Source organism: Peromyscus eremicus, chromosome 6 (assembly GCF_949786415.1).
Source record: "Peromyscus eremicus chromosome 6, PerEre_H2_v1, whole genome shotgun sequence".
Taxonomy (NCBI): domain Eukaryota; kingdom Metazoa; phylum Chordata; class Mammalia; order Rodentia; family Cricetidae; genus Peromyscus; species Peromyscus eremicus.
In genome coordinates this window covers 107,788,475-107,806,608 of record NC_081421.1, presented here as the reverse complement: position 1 = coordinate 107,806,608, position 18,134 = coordinate 107,788,475, and the positions used below count along the sequence as shown (strand labels likewise).

The window sequence follows — 18,134 nt, the reverse complement described above, 5'->3', positions numbered from 1 at the left end:
AGAGAGAATCTGAACTGAAGAACTGCCTGGATCACATCAGCCTGTGGGCAAGTCTGTGAGGACATTATCTTGATTGCTAATTGATGTAGGAGGAACCACTGGCCCACTGTGGGCAGTGCCATCCATAGGCAGGTGGTTCTATATGTGGTTTAATTTAAGCCAATAATCCCGTTCCTCCACGATTTCTCCTTCAGTTCCTACTCAAGTTCTGCCCCAACTTCCCTTAGTCATGGACTGTGACCTGGAAGTGTAAGCTAGAAAATCTCTTTCCTTCTCTAAGTTGCTTTTAATCATGCTATTTATGTATCAACAAAAACCAGACTACAGCAATGTGTGTATTTAGATGGGAATGTGAGGCAATACACAGAAGGAAAAGATGGTCAGAGTCCAAACTATTGGCTTGTGTCCCTCCCTGGCTGCTGCTGGCTACTGATGATGTGCATAAGTTGAGACAGAGACCCTCATTCAGGTATTCTCCACTGACATCCATGTTTCTCTGGATTTATAGCTCTCACAGTCCACTAGTGCTCATTCTGATCTTAGGGCATGAATTACTTTGGTTTCTGTTGCTGTGATAATATGCCATGACTAAAAGCATCTTGGGCACAACATAGTTTATTTGGCTTACAAGTCCATAACCAAGGGAAGTCAGGCCACAGACTCAAGCAGGAGCAGTGGCAAGAATGAACACTGTTTATTGACTCACCTTCTATGATCTACCCAACTTGATTTCATATATAACCTAAGACCACCTGCCGAGGGTTGGTACTTCTGTGGGCTAGGCCCACTCATGTTAGTCATGAAGTTAGAAAATACTCCCATAGATATACACACAGGCCAATCTTAAGGAAGCAATTCCTCAACCAGTGTTCTCTCTCCCCAGGCAACTCCAGTTTGTCTCAAGTTGACAAAATATAACCAGCACAGGGTAAAAGTTCCATAATTTAAATATTATTTACTTTGGAGACTTTTTGAAATTATATTTCTTGTTTTATTCTCTAATTTCTAGAATGTCATTAATATTGTCCAGTACTTCCCTTTCACTTCATTTTTCTTTTAATCTTTAACAAACAGAACCCCAAGAACCACCAGAACCTTTCTTCCAAGGCCCTGCCCTTCCTAGAACTTCTTGTGTCTTATGCATTCACTCAATATATATTGGGCACATAGCTTGAAGTACCCCAAGTATTTTTTAAATAAATAAGGCACATTAAGGAACCTTCTTTTTATATGACATGGAAAAATTTGATAGAAATACAGAGGTTGAACTTGAGACTTCTTAGATAGTGGCTAAATAACAAAAACTTCTTTATCATTAATAGAATGAAAACAATTCTGAAAAACAGTTATTTGGTGGTTCACTGAGAAAGGTCTGGGTCACAATATCTCTTTATAAATACCATGGGCAATTGAAGCAAGGCACTGCCATGGGAAGACATTGGGGCCCCATGAAATCTATGATTCAGGCTACAAGGGAGGACAAGAGCAGGTGAAAAACCTTGAAGGGCTGTATTGGAATTGGATGGAGCTGTGACTGCATTGCTAAATGCTGTAGAGGGAATGAGGCAAAGGCTCTCAATGACTCACGTTCAGAACGTGCAATGTCTCTTCAAGGTCCAGCATGAACAAGATCTGTCTAGGAGAAAGCTCTGTCTTCTGACTAGAATTTTGCTAGACTTTTTATGAGAAACATACCACTCTTTCAATAGCCAAAGAAGCACTTGCTTGTTCTCATCTCTTGCTCTAAGCCGTGACACTGGAAGGCCAAAACTTAGATGAGGAGTTCTGTTTTCATGGCTTCTTTGCATAGTATCATACTAACTTTTCTCCTCATCATTAAAATGGGACCAGGATAGAACCAGTCAGTTGAACAATTCTGTCATAATTTGTGTTTGTAATTGTGCCCCAGATTGCTTTAGCCCTAAAAAGTTGTGGTGTTTAATAACAGGAAGTCTGTAGAAACAAATAAAACAATGTGACTGTTCTGTGAAATAGCTCAAGGCTGCAAGTGACAGGTAGAGAGTGTGAGTCATGTGTGCTTCTCACCTCTTAGGACTCAGCATGGCAGGATTCTGAGAAGGATGGACACAAATGTTGTAGAATATTATTTTAAGATATGTTACTTTTGTTTATGCTGTGGGACATTTGTTTAATGATGCAAAGATGTGTTACATTCTTTTATGTTGCATTTGTTTAACTCTGTGAAGCTTTGTTACTGTGCCTGTCTGTCACATCTAATTGGACTAGTAAAGAGCTGAATGGCTAATAGCAAGGCAGGAGAAAGGCGGGGCTGGCAGGCAGAGAGAATAAATAAGAGAAAAGAAAAGAAAAGGAGCAAGAAAACAAGGAGAGGAAGATGCTACGGGCCAGCCACTCAGCCACACAGCCAGCCATGGAGTAAGAGTTAAAATAAGATATACAGAAGTAAGGAAAAGTGTAGATATAACCATCTTGTTAAATAAGAAACACAGAACCAATGCAGAGATGAAAGCCCAAGAGGTCAGAGCTAAGAGCTAAAAACCTTACCCTTCACTGCTGCTGCTGTCCTCTTTAGCCAAGAGACCTACATCTTGTGTATCTGTGTTTATATAGACTTTATGTTCTGCCTTCTCATTGGTTGTAAACCCAACCACATGACCTCCTCATCACTGCCCATCTATACAGACCTCCAGGTCTCCTATGGTTGGTATTGAGATTACAAGCGTGTGTCTCCATACTGGCTGTATCCTTGAACACACAGAGACCTGCCTAGCTCTGCCTCCTAAGTGCTGGGATTAAAGGCGTGCACCACCACCACCCAGCTTCTGCTATGGCTCGCTATTAGCTCTGACCTCCAGGCAACTTTATTTATTAACATACAAATAAAATCACATTTCAGTACAAATAAAATATCACCATAGAAAAGAAAAAAACCCAGAGGCAAAAGGTAGACAGGATAATTTAAGAAAAGGTGGCTAGAAATAAGCCAAGCTAAGGCTGGGCATTCATAAGAATAAGCCTCCGTGTGTGATTTATTTGGGAGCTGAGTGGTGGACTCCCAAAAAGCCAAAAGAGTTTAAAAAAAAAAACTACACACAAGCTAGTTAAAGAAACTGATTTCAGTAAAGAACATGAAGGAAAATTCAGAGACGTGTAATAACAATTCAGTTTTGTCAGGTAGGTTCTTTAAAGCAGTATGATAATTTTCTTCTTTTCTCAACAACTGAAAACTTCAGGAAATTACCTGATTTGGTGCAAAACAAGCCATAGACAAAATGTTAGATCTTAGATCGAACCCAGCTGTAATGACTCTCACTCGTGTGCTATATTTATTGACCTAAGTTCATAATTTTCACATGATATCTATTCATTGCAGAAAACCTTGCTAATAGGAGGTCAAAAGCATTTGTTATGGAATTAATTAAGCACCTTTTGAGCTAGCTCCCCAATGCATCAGCTTTGCCTTAGGACACAGGCTTACAGTTTAAAGTGGCAATGTTATTTAGGAGTGAGAAAAAAGAATATTGGGAAAAGAAATTAAAACCTAGGGCAGATGGGCTGATTTGTGATGAGGAAAGAGGTCAGGTGTAATATTGCATTTCATTTCGTTTCTAAAATGAAAAATGCCAACACATTGGCAGGAAAGTCTGCTCTTCTGATTCAGCCAAGGAGGTCAGGTCAAAACTTTATCTTTTAAAGAAATAGATCATGTAATTGGTTTCTTGAAAGTAATTGAAAGTTGGCACAATTGGAGAACCATTTCCCCCAGAGACATATGCCTCTTAAACTGAGCAAATGTCAGGACCAGGCATTCAAAACCTAATGTTTGTCTTCTAATTCTCAGAGACTTTATTGTGTGTGTTTCCTGTAGACTTGTGTACATGAACTTTCCTAGGCTTGTGTAAACTGTTCAGACCAAACAGCCCCTGATCACCAATCCCTTAAACAGAAAAGAATTACAGAGAATATTAGTGGTCTCCATGTAGAGGGACAAGCAGTGATTTGAAGCCTTCCAGATTTGGTAGGTCCTTACCTTAGCAGTTTTTGTTAATTAGTGTCTATTTTTTTTAATGTTTTAAATTCAGCAAAATTAGCTCTTTTTTAATGCACAGTTCTGTCTGACTTTGTTTTTCCTTTGTTTGAGACAGGCTTTCTAGCTGAAGCTGGTATATAACTGAGCATAACTCTGAATTCCTGATTCTCCCGACTCCACCTCCGGAGTACTGGAATAACAGATGTGTGCCACCAAGCCTATGGTATGCATGGTGCTGGTGATCATACCCAGGCTTCAGGCATGCTAGGCAAGTTCCCTATCAACTGAGCGACATCCTCAGCCTTTTAGTCATGAATCTTAGCATTTTGGTAGATTCACTTCAAGGAACAATTTGCTCAAACAATCCCACACTTCTAGTTCCAGCATTCTGAGGCTGGTAGATGATGAGTTTGAGCGCAGCTTGATATATGCAGTAAGTTCCAGGATAGCCAGACCTCTGCAGCAATGGTATCCTATCTCAATGGTCATTTTCCTTCCCCCATACTCAGGAAAATGATTCTATCACAGCTCTGCTGACTGTCATCTTCACCCTGTTCCAACCCCACTGGTGCACTGATCTCCTGCCTGTCACACGAGCTTGGTCTTCTGCAGAAGGCCGTAAAAATGGAATAAACGGGCTCATTTGAGTATGGAAACATCTGTGATGGGTACCTAATGTATTTCTGTACATCTTGTGACAGCTGTTGCTGTGACTCCTGTCAAGGCTGTTTGCTTGCTTTGAGAGTGTCAAGGCTGTTTGCTGAGTTAGAGGTGGCTTTTCATACTGTGGCTGAGGACAGATTTATTTCCTGGCAGATATCATGAGAACAGTCTTCTTCTCAGGTATGGCCGAATAACATTGCTCCGAGTCTGTTTTTAAGGTGGAGTTGCCCATAAGACAAAAGATCGCTGTATATATATACAGTGTTTATCTGGGTGTGCCACTGCATGGTGTCCTGGGATTGGGGCCTGCAGAAACAGATTAGAAAATGATTGGCTCAGTCCAGGTAGGTCCAGTCCCCTCCTCCCAGGCCGAGCCAAGGGACCCTGCATAGGCCCCAGGTTTCAAACAGCCCACTCATGCAATGAGCACAGGACCCGGTGCCACTGCCAGGTTGATCTTAGTCTGTGGGGAAGGCTTTGCCCTGGAGGAGATTGGAATGGGGGGCGGGCTGGGGGGAAGGTGAGGGGGACGGGAGGGGGGAGAACAAGGGAATCTGTGCCTGTATTTAGAACTTAATTGTATTGCAAAATAAAAATTAAAAAAAAAAGATTAAAAAAAAAGAAAATGATTGGCTGTGGTACTGTGAGTTCCAAAGTCTTTTGTCTCATATCCAGAATTCCCCCATCTTCTGTCAGCATGGATAAAATCATAAACAACTAAACTATTAGTTCATATGCAGGTAATTCCTCAGACTTGCAACAATTTTTAACATTTCCTGCTTCAATGTGATTCATTAAGTCTTTGCACTCACCAATAGCATATTGGTTTTGAAGGGTTGTGATAAATATATGCCACAAACTTGGTGGCTTAAAAAAAAAAACCTAACTTGGGAGCTGGAGAGATGGCCTAGCTGTTAAGAGCACTGTCTGTGGGCCTCTCTAGCACTTTGCTTCTTCCTATTCTCATGTGGTCTTCATCTACCATGGTCTCCTATTCCTTGTTCTCCCTCTCTGTTGTTGATCCAGCTGGGATCTCCCACTCACCCAAACTCTCTTTCCCTCGACCCTCGCCCTTCACTACCCCCACTCATGTCCAGACTGTTCATGTAGATCTCATTCCATTTCTCTGTCATTGGGCGATCCCCGTGTCTTTCTTGGGGTCCTGTTTTCCAGGTAGCCTCCCTGGTGATGTGAGTAGCAGTCCAGTCATCCTTGTTCCACATCTAGTATCCTGCTATGAGTGAGTACATACCATGTTTGTCTTTCTGAGTCTGGGTTACCTCACTCAGGATGATTTTTTCTAGATCCATCCATTTGTCTGGAAACCTCGTGATGTCATTGTTTTTCTCTGCTGAGTAGTATGGGTCCTGTGCTCATTGCATGAGTTGGCTGTTTGAAACCTGGGGCCTATGCAGGGTCGCTTGGCTTGGCCTGGGAGGAGGGGACTGGACCTACCTGGACTGAGTCTACCAGGTTGATCTCAGTCTGCAGGGAGGGCTTTGCCCTGGAGGAGATGGGAATGGGGGGCGGGCTGGGGGGAGAACAAGGGAATCCGTGGCTGATATGTAGAACTGAATTGTATTGCAAAATAAAAATTAAAAAAAAAAAAAGAGCACTGTGTGCTCTTCCAGAGGACCTGAGTTTGACTGATTCCCAACAACCACAGGGTGGCTCACAACCATCTGTAACTCCAGTTCCAGGGTGTATGGCATCCTTTTCTGATCTCACAGCATCAGGCATGAACATGGTGAACAGACATACTTGCATGTGAAACACCTGTACACACAAAAATAATCTAAAAAACAAGAGAATTTTACTGTCTCCCAGGCCTGGAGTCTGTAATTCTGAAATGAAGAAGCTACTCTCTCTGCAGCCTAGATGGGAGCCTGTTCTATTTTCTTAGTAGCTCTTTGAAGTTTGCCAGACATCACTGCCACTGAACTTACACTGAAAGCCCACTTTCTGTTTCTGAAGTCCCATAGCCTTGTCCCAGCCTGTCTTCATATGGCTGTCCTTTTATAAACTAATAGACTGACTGAGAGGTCCACCCTACAACTCCACCAAGATCTACATTCACCCTGTTTCCAAAAAGCACATTTCAGTGTTGTAGGGATGTATATAGCAAGGTATCTTCTACAGGTACACAATTCAGGATCAACAGGCATTTTACTCTGTTTCTGCTTGTTGCTCATCACTATTCAATTAAATGGATGCACTTTAGTTTGTTTCTCCATTTGCTAAAAGAACATTTGCACTATTCCCATGAAGCAGTAAACATGTGGATGTAAGTTTCTGCATGAACACAAGTGTTCATTTCTCTAAGGTAAATATGTAGGGGTGGGAGTTCTTGCTCGCATGGTAATTTTTATCTGAAAATAACTATATTCTATTGAGTTTCTATCACTCATGTTTCCACCAAGAATACGTCAATGATCCCATTGTCTGTGTCCTTAAAAGCATCTGATGTTATCTAGTGGTTTTATAAGTATTGTGTGTATGTGTGTTATGCATATTTTTTCCTTCTATTCAAACAGGACTGTACTGGTACATCATTGTACTGGTTACCTTTCTGTTACTGTGATTAGAATAACTCAACAAGAAGCAACTTAGATGAGGGATGGATTCTTTTGGCTTACAATTCAAGAGGTCAAACTGTCTGTTATGGCAGGGAAGGTATAGCAACAGGAATATCCAGCCAGTTTCTCAATCAGGAAACAGAGAGGTCATATTCCATCTATATACAAGAAGGAGAGAGAGAGAAAGAGAGAGAGAGAGAGAGAGAGAGAGAGAGAGAGAGAGAGAGAGAGAGAGAATACATAAGAAAGAGAGAGAACAGGAAGTGGAGTGTGGTGATATATTATATACCCTAATAAACTTTGCCTGAAGATCAGAGAAGAGAACAAGCCAGTAGATTAAACATAGAAGCCAAGCAGTGGTGGCACACACCTTTAATCTTAGCACTTGGGAGGCAGAGGTCCATCTGGATCTCTGTGTTCAAAGCCACCTTGGACTACATGAGATTGACTCAGTCAAGGAGAGAAACAGAGCCAGGCAGTGGTAGCACACACCTTTAATCCCAATACTTGGGAGTCACACGCCTTATACTCCAGCACTTGAGATCTCATGACTTTGCTTGGGAAGCACACACACCTTTAATCCCAGGAAGTGATGGCTGGGCAAAGAAAGGTGTATAAGGCGTGAGAAGACAGGAACTGGGGCTTTTGCAGGCTGAGGAGTTGGTGAGGTTAGAGGTGGTGGCTCTGGCTTGTTCCTTTGTCTCTCTGATCTTTCAGCATTTACCCCAATATTCTGGCTCTGGGTATTATTATTATTATTATTATTATTATTATTATTATTATTATTAAAAGACCATTTAGGAATTGTTACAGTGGGGCTGGCTATGAACCCTCAAAGTCCCTCCCCCTAGTGATGCACTTCCTCCAACAAGGCTCCATTTTCCGAATGTTCCATAGCTTTGTTACCAACTGGAGACCAAGTATCCAAGCACAAGAGCTTGTGGGGGGCATTTTATATTCAGACCACAACAGTCTCTAGGGCTCTGATTTCTGTTTTCCCAGTCACCATGATGTTGAGCATCCTTTAATATGCACATTTATTTTTCTGCGTATTTATTTGGTGTTTCTTTTTCCAAATCTTTTCCTCATTTTAAAATTTGTTTGCTACTGAGTTCACAAAGATTTGCACACATCCAAGATCTCTGATAGAGGTACAATCTGGTAACATTTTCTTCCAGACTAAGTACTCTGTGAAGCAAGAAGAAAAAATAATTTTAATAAGATCCAACTAATTTGTAAATTTCACTTCTGGCTTATGATTTTAATGTCATATATGTGAAGCCTATGCTTAGCCAAGGCCACAAATGTACTTTTTAATGCTTTCATATAGTAATTTTTTAAAATTTCATGTTTTAAAATGAAATCTACAATCCGTTTTATCTTTTATTTTGTAGCAAGTCATCGGAGAGAAGTGAAACCTGTCTTTTCTTCTGTCAGCGGATCTCCATTGTTTTAGTGAGTTCTCTAGAAGTTCTCTCTTACTTCACTGAACTGTCTTTGCATGCTTCCCAGTTGACCATTTGTGGGGGTGTGTCTGGTCTCTGCCATTGTCAGAGCTTTGTTTGGGTCTGAAGGTAGCAAGCTGCTTAGTAGTACAGACAGAATGAATTTTATTTGTCTTTGGTGGTACTGGGGATTGAACAGAGCCTTCTAAATGCCACCACCAGGCCACAGTGCCAGCCCCCTATTTAGATTCTCTTGCTATAGATTTTAGAATCAGCTTACATATATGTATCTATAAGTACCTGCTATGAGTTCTGGTGGAAGTGCATTAAATCTATAGAATCCTTTGAGAATTGACAGTTTAGCTGCATCGAGTCTCTGAACTCATGCATTCAATATGACCCAGCATATTTTTTGGTCTTCTTTTATTTCTTTAATACACACACACACACACACACACACACACACACACACACACACACGGCTTCAGTTGTCATAAAAATCTTAATGAACTTGAGGAAACAAAGTCTCATCCTTGTCTAGATATTTACTGTTATGTCTTTGAAACTCTCTTAGCAAGTGCCCCCTTGCTGTGTGTACCAATTTTAACCCACAGAGCCACAAACTTCCTCTGATTTTTATTAGACTCCTACGTAGAAAGACAACCTCAACCAAACAAAACACCATAAATATTTTGCTTTTGCCTTCCACCCATCTGGATTTACTGTGGCCCCGCTGAGGTAGTGGTTACAGTGCTGCAGTAAGCAATAAATTCAGCTCAGCTATATTTATAGGGTATTTTGCTGTTATTTTCCAGTAGTCCAACAGTATTGTGTGAGGAAGCAATGCCAGGTACTTATGGACAGTTTTCTGCAGCCAAGGACAGATGCCAACATCCCGAGAAGGATGGGGACAGCCTAAGTCCTTGATGATATTGTCCATCCACCAAATTAATCTGGAAGCCACACAGTCCCAGATATCCCTGTCAAATAATAGCAGTGTCTCTGTGGTTTGCCCATAGTCTGCCAGGTATGTCATTTTGTGCACTGAAGATTCTGGATGCAAGCAATTCATCTGGCTGTATCTAGTTACATCTTTCACTCTCATTCTTCCTGGGATTTAACCAAAGTGGCTGTCCTTTCTTCTTTGCTCTTGCATCTCCCAGGCTAGACCAGCTGCTCCCCAGATAGCCTAAGTCCCCTCTGCTCCCCAACTCAGCCTCTTAAGAAAGCTCCAGCTCCACCATTTCTCCTACTAGGTGTTTCTGAGCACACAAATACTCTCAGTGGACAGCACCTCACACACACAGGAGTTTCAGTTATGGAATATGTAAGCCTTCATATAATTCAGCAGGCTGCCTAATACAATATACCTATCCTGAGGGCTTGTTTTGTGACCTGCCAAGTACTTCATTTACACTGTGTCTTTTAATTCCCACAGAGAGCTTAAGAATTCATCGCTCATTTGGCCAAGGATGGAATGAGATTTTGTGAAGCTCAGTAAAGGTCTCATCACCATGTGGCAAGCAGTAGAGCAGGGCTGACTCTGATCAGAACCAGTGGGTATGTCTCACACTCACTAGCCTTTATGCACAGATGCTGACTCATGCCACTGTTGAACATTGTGACAGAGCAGATTGGGCATTGAACTGTGTTGTTCTACGGGGCTTCCACCTAGCACAGACAGCTGTAGCACCTATGTGCCCCATCAGGCCTTTCTCTGAGCTCCAGCACCCACCCCATTCTCCTGAAGCATTCTCCCATGCTCCAACAGTCTCTTCTCTATAAACAGCCGTGTATTTATTAGCCTTTGATAGGACCTGTCAGAACTGTGATTAACTATTTCTCACTAAGATGTTAGCAGCCAGCAAATGGCTTGTGGTTTCCTTTGCTAATGCGTTATCTTTAAACAAAAGACTTTTCAAAAAAGGTGCTGCTTTGAATCCAAAGGAGTGGTTCTCTCTTGCTAAAACTTCAATGCCATTATATAGTTCTTTAAGGTAGGCTGTACTGAATATACATTCAAAAAGCATTTTTTAATGTGTGTGTGTGTGTGTGTGTGTGTGTATACATGCAAATGCTATTGCATGCAGTTCTTTCCTCCCACTATGTAGATTCTGGGGACTGAATATTGGATGAAGGCCATCTGCCTTGGTCACAAGTGTCTTTTCTTGCTAAACTATCTTGCTGACCCTCAAAAAAGCATTTTTAAATTTACAAATTTTGTAAGAACAAGTTGCAGTGGTGGATATAGTGATTATGATGGGAGGGGTAGGATAAAAGAAGGCTCCACCTTGACTTTGGCTCTAGGGAACTTTCATGAGGAGGACTTGGACCCTTCGATGGCAAAGGACTAACCCATTGTTCCTTAAATATTTGCTTAAGAGTCTCCCACACTGTGAGGGTATCAGAAAAAAATCTGCATTCTTGCTTTCCTTTTTCCTCCTCCAAAGGACACCAAGTTGGATAAATTTCATGCCAAAACTTCAAAGAGAAGCAACCATTCTCAAATGGTGTTGCACGTGAGTGGAGTAAATGTTGAAACACAGGTAGGATAGGATACCTCACTTCTCCCAGGAAGGAGGGTGTGCTTCACCCCAGGACTGAAGATAAACATGACATCTTCAGGGGAAAGCAATTCCACACAGAGAATGCATGAGGGGATATCTAGAGGGCTGAGAAACCTATGGTGACTCAAGAGCTTGTGTGCAGTCCAGCATAGCTGAAGTCAAGTTGGGGTGAGACTGGAAAGTCAGCTGACTGCCAAGAGTCATAGGTGGGTGATCTTGCACGCCACCTTGAAGATGCACGACTAATTCCTATAGACGTCGTGGCATTATTAGTAATTGACCTAGCCATCCCTAGCACTTGTGTATTAAAAAAACCTGAAAATTTAAGACGAGCATCTCTAAGCCAAAAGTCTGAATGCTGAAACTTTGTGAAATAATTCCAACATTTTGGATTTCGGAGTATCTCAGATTTCAGATTGGGGATCTCAATGGTATATCTGACCTTACTACAAAACCTTAAAAATACTAAAATTGGAAACACCCCTGGTTCTAAGCATTTTGGACAAGGGGTACTCAATCTGTGTAACTTGGAAGGAATGCCTTCAGATAGGAATTTAACTCTGTCCTGAGATCTCAGCTTATTAGCTAACTTCTTTCCCCTCCCTGCCAATCTCGTGAAAACTCCTGTCAGCTGTTACCTTTTATCTATGTATGAAAGGTTCCCAATGTTTAAAACCCATAGGGGGCTGTGTCAGTTGATGCAGAGCTTTATCCCTGAGACAGTGTGACTGCAAACACCATGTTTTGAAGGATTAGTTTGTGGTTGACATATTGTGCACCTCAATAAATTTATCTGGGGGTTAGAGAACAGAACAGCCACTATACTAAACATAGGTTTGGCAGTGGCACACACACCTTTAATCCTAGCATTTAGGAGGCAGAGATCTGTCTGGATCTCTATGAGTTCACAGCCACACTGCAAACAGTCAGGCATGGTGACAGACAACTTTAATGCAAGGAAGTGATAGCAGGAAGCAGAAAGGTATATAAGGCATGAGGACCAGGAACTAGAGCCTTTAAGCTTTTAGCTTTTAGCTGCAGTTCAGCTGAGATCCATTTGGATCAGGATTCAGAGGCTTTCAGTCTGAGGAATCAAGATCAGCTGAGGAATTGGCAAGGTGAGGTTGGATGTGGCTTGTTCTGTTTCTCTGATCATTCAACGTTCACCCCAATACCTGGCTCCTGATTTGTTTTTATTAATAAGGCCTTTTAGAAATTCATGCTACATTAGTTTATATAGAATAATTGACAGGACATTCTGAATCTTCTTGTTGAAGGGACATTCAATCTTGTGCTGTTTCAGGGACATTTAGATACGGTGCAGGTTACTTTCCATCCTTGAAGTCAGCTCTTCTAACCAGACACAGTGTCTAACCTATCCCATTCAGTTTCTCTCAGAAGACATGTATGATGCCAAATGCAGGGTGTCTGTAACTGAACTCAATGAGTGAGCCTTTACTCTCATGGAATGCAGGTTCCTTTCGGAGCCATTTCTCCTTTATGATAAGCAGATGATTTCCAATGTCAGCGTCGTCTTCTGAAATCCCATTGGTAACATGACTTTGTTGTTTACCTGTTAAGTTTCCTCAGTCTTTCCATCAAACAGACTTTCCTGCTGGGTCTTCATCATTCAACATAAATACCAACATGTTAGTTGTCTCTTGACAATATGGTCACCAGAAGTATGTACATTTTTTTTCTTAATTTTGTGCCTCTTGTTACTATATATTCATTAAAAAAATGAACATATCATCAAGGACCTAGTTAGGGGTGTTGCTGGCTTACATTATTTAAAAGAAAAACCTGAAGGGAGTGCCCATGAAACACAGTGAAAAGCATTCCACATTAAGCTCAATACTGACTCACTGTCCTATAAAATGCCGAAATTTAATATTGTAATATATATGTCAGGACTGCCTGACATAGTGGTTGTGTATGTGCATGTGCACGTGCATACATATGCATGTACATGAATGTGAGTGAAAAATATGAACATACCACAGTGAGGGGGACACAGCAGAAACATGCTGCCTACGTAATGAAAGAAGTAGATGGCCATATCACCATTGTAACGAGAGTATCTTCAGCTTTAGAGATCTCTGGCTTGTCCAATTCAAGGGGCCCAGTGAGTGACAGACAGGAAGTACTCAAGTTTAAGTGTGATACTCTTAAGTAAGGCTGTACAGACTATCCCATCCATGTAGCTGACTTTACCTTAAAGGTCCAATTTAAGGATAGGGAAAATGGATGCATATTAAAATTATCTCACATGGGTACAATAAGGGTGGGCAAAAAGCAAATATTTCAGGACAAAATAGTTCAGAGGGCTTTCACAGCATCACAGGACTATGGACAGACAGATGGCATAGACTATTCCAGTGTTCACAGTGACCCTAAGTGATGGGTTGCAGACATACTGAGATAGCATACTCGATTCTCATTACAGTTGAGTCTCTCAAGTTCTTTTTTTATTTTTTGAAAATACATGTAAGATGGCTATATTTCAGACAAGAAAGTCTGCTGTGGTGGGACTAGCAGATCTCGCTCTTAGAACTCCAAACACTACATAAAAATTCAGCAGAATTGGTACCTCGTGATAAGTCACTCTGGCACAGGCAAAGGCAACTTGGGGATCAGAGTGTGGCTGTGTGAGTACCCATCCATGTGTGTGTTTGTACCCAGGCACCCAGAAAGAGAATGCATGAATTCAATAGTCGGTCCACATCTTAAAGAGACAGGACTATCGAGTATTTGTAAGTGTTGTTGGTTCTGGAGAAGACCTTCAGCTCTGTATTAATTCCTTTGACAGATTAAATTATTATGTGAAAAAATACAGTGTCACTTCCCTAACACTGAGCAAAAAGACAAGCAATACTCACAGCAACTGCTTATTTCAATGTCAAATGTTTATTTCTATGCCATAGTTTCCTTAGCACAATTTGCAAAAGAAAGGAATCCAAAAAACCTGATTATTATAATAATTATTGATATTTTTGGGATATTTTCTCTGCAGCTGGAAGAAAGAAAATATACAAATTGGTACCAGAATCACCATTTCTTTCACACCATTCTAGCAAGTTGCATCTGTTTTCCTTGGATGCCACTTTTGTTTGAAGATGGGGAAATATCCATAGGAAAAACGTTTTGATTCATTCAAATAACCATGGGGAAGTTTTTGTCAGCGAATGTATCTTTGTTTTGGTACACTCTATAACTAATCGTCATAGTCTTATTACTTAATATAATAGGCATAATTTATTACATAAACAAAGTGCACTGGAAAATGAACAATGTTAGAAACAAACTGAAATGTGGTGTCTCCTAAATCTCCATGTGATAATGACTAAAAGCATGGGAATACAAACTTCACCTCAATACAATTGCAGCTCTGCTCTGATGGAAATGTGCTTAGGAGACTAGTCCTTTTTGCTATAGCAGGGAGGGCATCCCATACAACTGAAACAACCTGATAACAAACTGAAGATGATTTCTTTCTTTTTTTTTTTTCAATTAAAAGGAATGCTCTAGTTTCTTAAATAGGTCCTGCATTCAAGGGAGCCAAGAGATGGCATTTGCTCTTTAAGTAGACTTCTCTCGCCTGATTTTTGAGACACAAGTCCACCAAGACACTTCCAGCAGAAGTGGGTAGCACTCCTCAGATCATGAGGCCCTTGGGAAGCGGCCTGTCCTAAGTGTGCAGGGTGAAGAGCCAGCACCCAGAGGACACCACGGTGGCTGTGCACACGGTTCCCTGCAGCAGACCCAGTGAAAGGATGAGCGTTCTTTAAGTTCATGCACATTTTATTGAGTAGTAATATAAAATGCTTTTTCTTTGTCATTGTTACAGGTGCATGCTTTGATTGCCAACATTTCAGAAGTCAAATTACAAAGGCAAGGCTTTAGGCTGTAGTGAATGACTTGGGCACTTATACAATTGTTAAAAAATTATGAATGGACTTTTGTTTGTTGTTGTTTTCAGAATGAACCAGTTGTAACCCGTAACTAATATACAAAGGGGAAAAAAAGTGAAAAAAAGTACATATTTTGTGGCACATGACAGAACAGAAGGAAATAACTAAACTGTTATGACAGTAACGGTTACCATGCATTTAGAGTTTCACATGTAACTACAAACTTATTTAAATTTCACAAAGTTTGCTAAACATGCCAACCATCTATGTGTGCACTGACAAGCCTATGTTAAAAACTTTTAAGAATACTCTCCCCTTTAGATTTTTTCAAAGCTTCTTTTGATTACAAAATTTCAAAGGCATTAAGCATTGTAGAGAATATAAAGTACGCCAGTATACATACATTTCCAGTATATGTCAGACCACTAAGCGCATTACAGTCCCATACAGGCCGATACAGCCATTTTATTTTTTTTCTTAAAAAACATGCATAGGCAGATTTTTTTTTGTTTTTGTTTTTTACAGAATATAGATGCTTCGTCACTGCACTATGGTGTCGTGTTCACTATACTTAAAAATGCACCACTCATAAATATTGAATTCAGCAAGCCACAACCAAGACTTGATTTATCAACAAAACCCCTAAATATAAACAGCAAAAAAGATGGGTGTAATTATTCCAGTTTTTTTTAAACTTAAAGAAAATGTATTCACTGCCAAATTAATAAGTGTTCTATGGAAAGAAGGGCATTCAAGCAAACTAAAGGAGCCTGAGGTAAGCACGAGCTATACAAAATTAAACTGTCCTTTTTTGGCATTTTAACAAATTTGCAACATTCTTTTTTTTTTCCAGGTTTTTTTTTTCTTTTTGTTTTTTTAAGACTGCCTAATTCAGTTTATAGCCATTTTCTGACAAGAGTAGCAAAACATTATCAATAAATAGTCCTTATTTAGTTTGTACATCATTTTCTGTTGTTAAAAATGTTTGATGTCATCCATTTTTAGTGCTGCAACTGTAAACGTACAATAGAGTATAAGAAATTAGACAAAGTTTTCGTGTCCAGTAACAGAATAAAAGGCCTTTCATTAACCTATCTAGAAGTCCCCAGTGTAGTAGGAAAACATGTTCATTCCCCTAACATTGCAGTATAGACTAGCATTAGCTTTCTTTTTAATACTTTTTTCCTAGAAGCATTTTTTTTTAAAGGCATACCCAAAAGAGGTGTTTAATCACCACCCTCACCAAAATATAGTTTATTATCTCTCTCCCTCTCTTTTTCGTGATAGTGTAAACTGAATCCAATTCCTGGCCCCCAGAGCAAACAAGCTACCGTCCGAGGCAAGAACATCCAACTGCTGAGAAGCAGCAATCCCATCATGACCTGCAGCTCAAAAAAAAAAAAAAAAAAAAAAAAAAAAAGTGAACAGGAGGTGGTCACTGAATATTGCTGCTATTACTGCCGTTGCTGTCCGTGCCGTTAGTCTCTGAGGCGAGAGCCTTGTTGATGGAGTTAAGGTTGGCGTCGGAGGGCATGGCATCTCTGCGGGGCGGCATCCTCTCATTAATTCGGTCTAAGCCCTTCGCCTCCTCGAAGCTAGTGATCTTATGTTGTGGTGAGAATCCTTTGATAGCTAAACAGAAAATCATTAAGAAAAGAGAGAGAGGGTTAGGTTAGGTGGAGCATCACAAAGGCACCGCGGCTGCGTCGGGTGAGGTTAGAGACTTCGTGGTGGGTGGGAGTCCTTTAGTGGAGAACAACGTGACGGGACCTGAACACAACACGACAAACTCCTTACCATACTGGAGGGAACCAGGGGTTTGGAAACAGCCAATGTCTCTTGCCAACCAAAATGTCCTCTTGAAGTGATTAAGATGTAAGCATTTTCCTTGTCTTCATCAAAGTTTAGATCACAGAAATCCACAGTGGATATATAAAGGAAAAAGCTGTTCCAGGGGCAGGCTTCTGGATCCAGCAACACTGGCCACACCACTGGCGTGATGATCCATTAACACCCTGGGCTAAAAAAGCCTACACTTCCCCCATGCTTACCCTACCACCGTGCTAGCGACAGCAACTTCAGTGGAAGCCCTTTCTGCTCTACCTGGAACTCTAGCCATGGCTTAGAACAGAAGGTCTAAGGAACTAGAAAAGGAATTGACAGGGATGCTTTTTTTTTTTTTTCCCTATCTCCAAATCCCGCAAAGATCTCCACTCAATGGTATGGGGAAAAAATGAAATCACAAGCTGTTTTCCCACTTAGAAGCCTATGTATAGTGGGTGAGGAATAAAAGAAACTCAAAAATAAAGATCAGATGACTAAGTAGAGAAGCATTTTTTTGCCCTTCAGCAGCAAACAGGTCAAACTGATGTTCATCTGGTACCCATTACTGCCTAAACCAAGGAAAACTCACTCTCATTAGGACAATATTAAGTGGTGGCTGAAGAAGAACCAAAGGTGAATGCTCTTCACAGTTTTTAGCAAAAATGAATTGGTTTTGGTCCTTCTAATTAAAACCTTGACTTCTCTTGCGTTTTCTTCTCATGACCCTTAGTACGCTACAGAGATACGAGGGGCATTTTTGAAAAACGTACAAACTTCCTCAGTGGGTGCACCACCAGCGAGCTGAAAGTCAAAGGCACAGATGGAGAACCAATGACATCAGTTTGCTTTACTCCCCGTGAAATGTGAGCTTGATACGGACGGGTGGCCAATCACCAATGCTGAACTGGGCTGCATCTCCACAGCTTATTAAGGGCAATCTCAAGGTACTTCTCTCCTCCCCACTTTTGGGGGACAAAAGGAAAGCAGCTTACACAAATGTGCAGCCTCTCACTAGTACAGATGACAGTCCTAAAAGATTTACAGTTGTTTAAAAGATCATTAGAAAGAACAACAAATTGTTTCCCATCTGCATTTTCAGGTTAGCATAATGGTGATTAGTCAGATGTGAGAGGAAG

General features: G+C 40.8%; 1 protein-coding gene across 3 annotated transcripts in view; it reads right to left on the bottom strand.

Annotated features, from left to right (window-relative positions):
* Positions 1 to 14,151: 14,151 nt before the first annotated feature.
* Ppp3ca (protein phosphatase 3 catalytic subunit alpha) overlaps positions 14,152 to 18,134 on the bottom strand; it is a 274,974-nt gene continuing 270,991 nt past the window's right edge. For all 3 annotated transcript variants that reach the window (XM_059266312.1, XM_059266313.1, XM_059266314.1), the window contains one exon: positions 14,152 to 16,806. In XM_059266312.1, the coding sequence (XP_059122295.1) occupies positions 16,610 to 16,806 (197 nt within the window). In that variant the 3' untranslated portion in view covers positions 14,152 to 16,609. The remainder of the gene's footprint in view (positions 16,807 to 18,134) is intronic.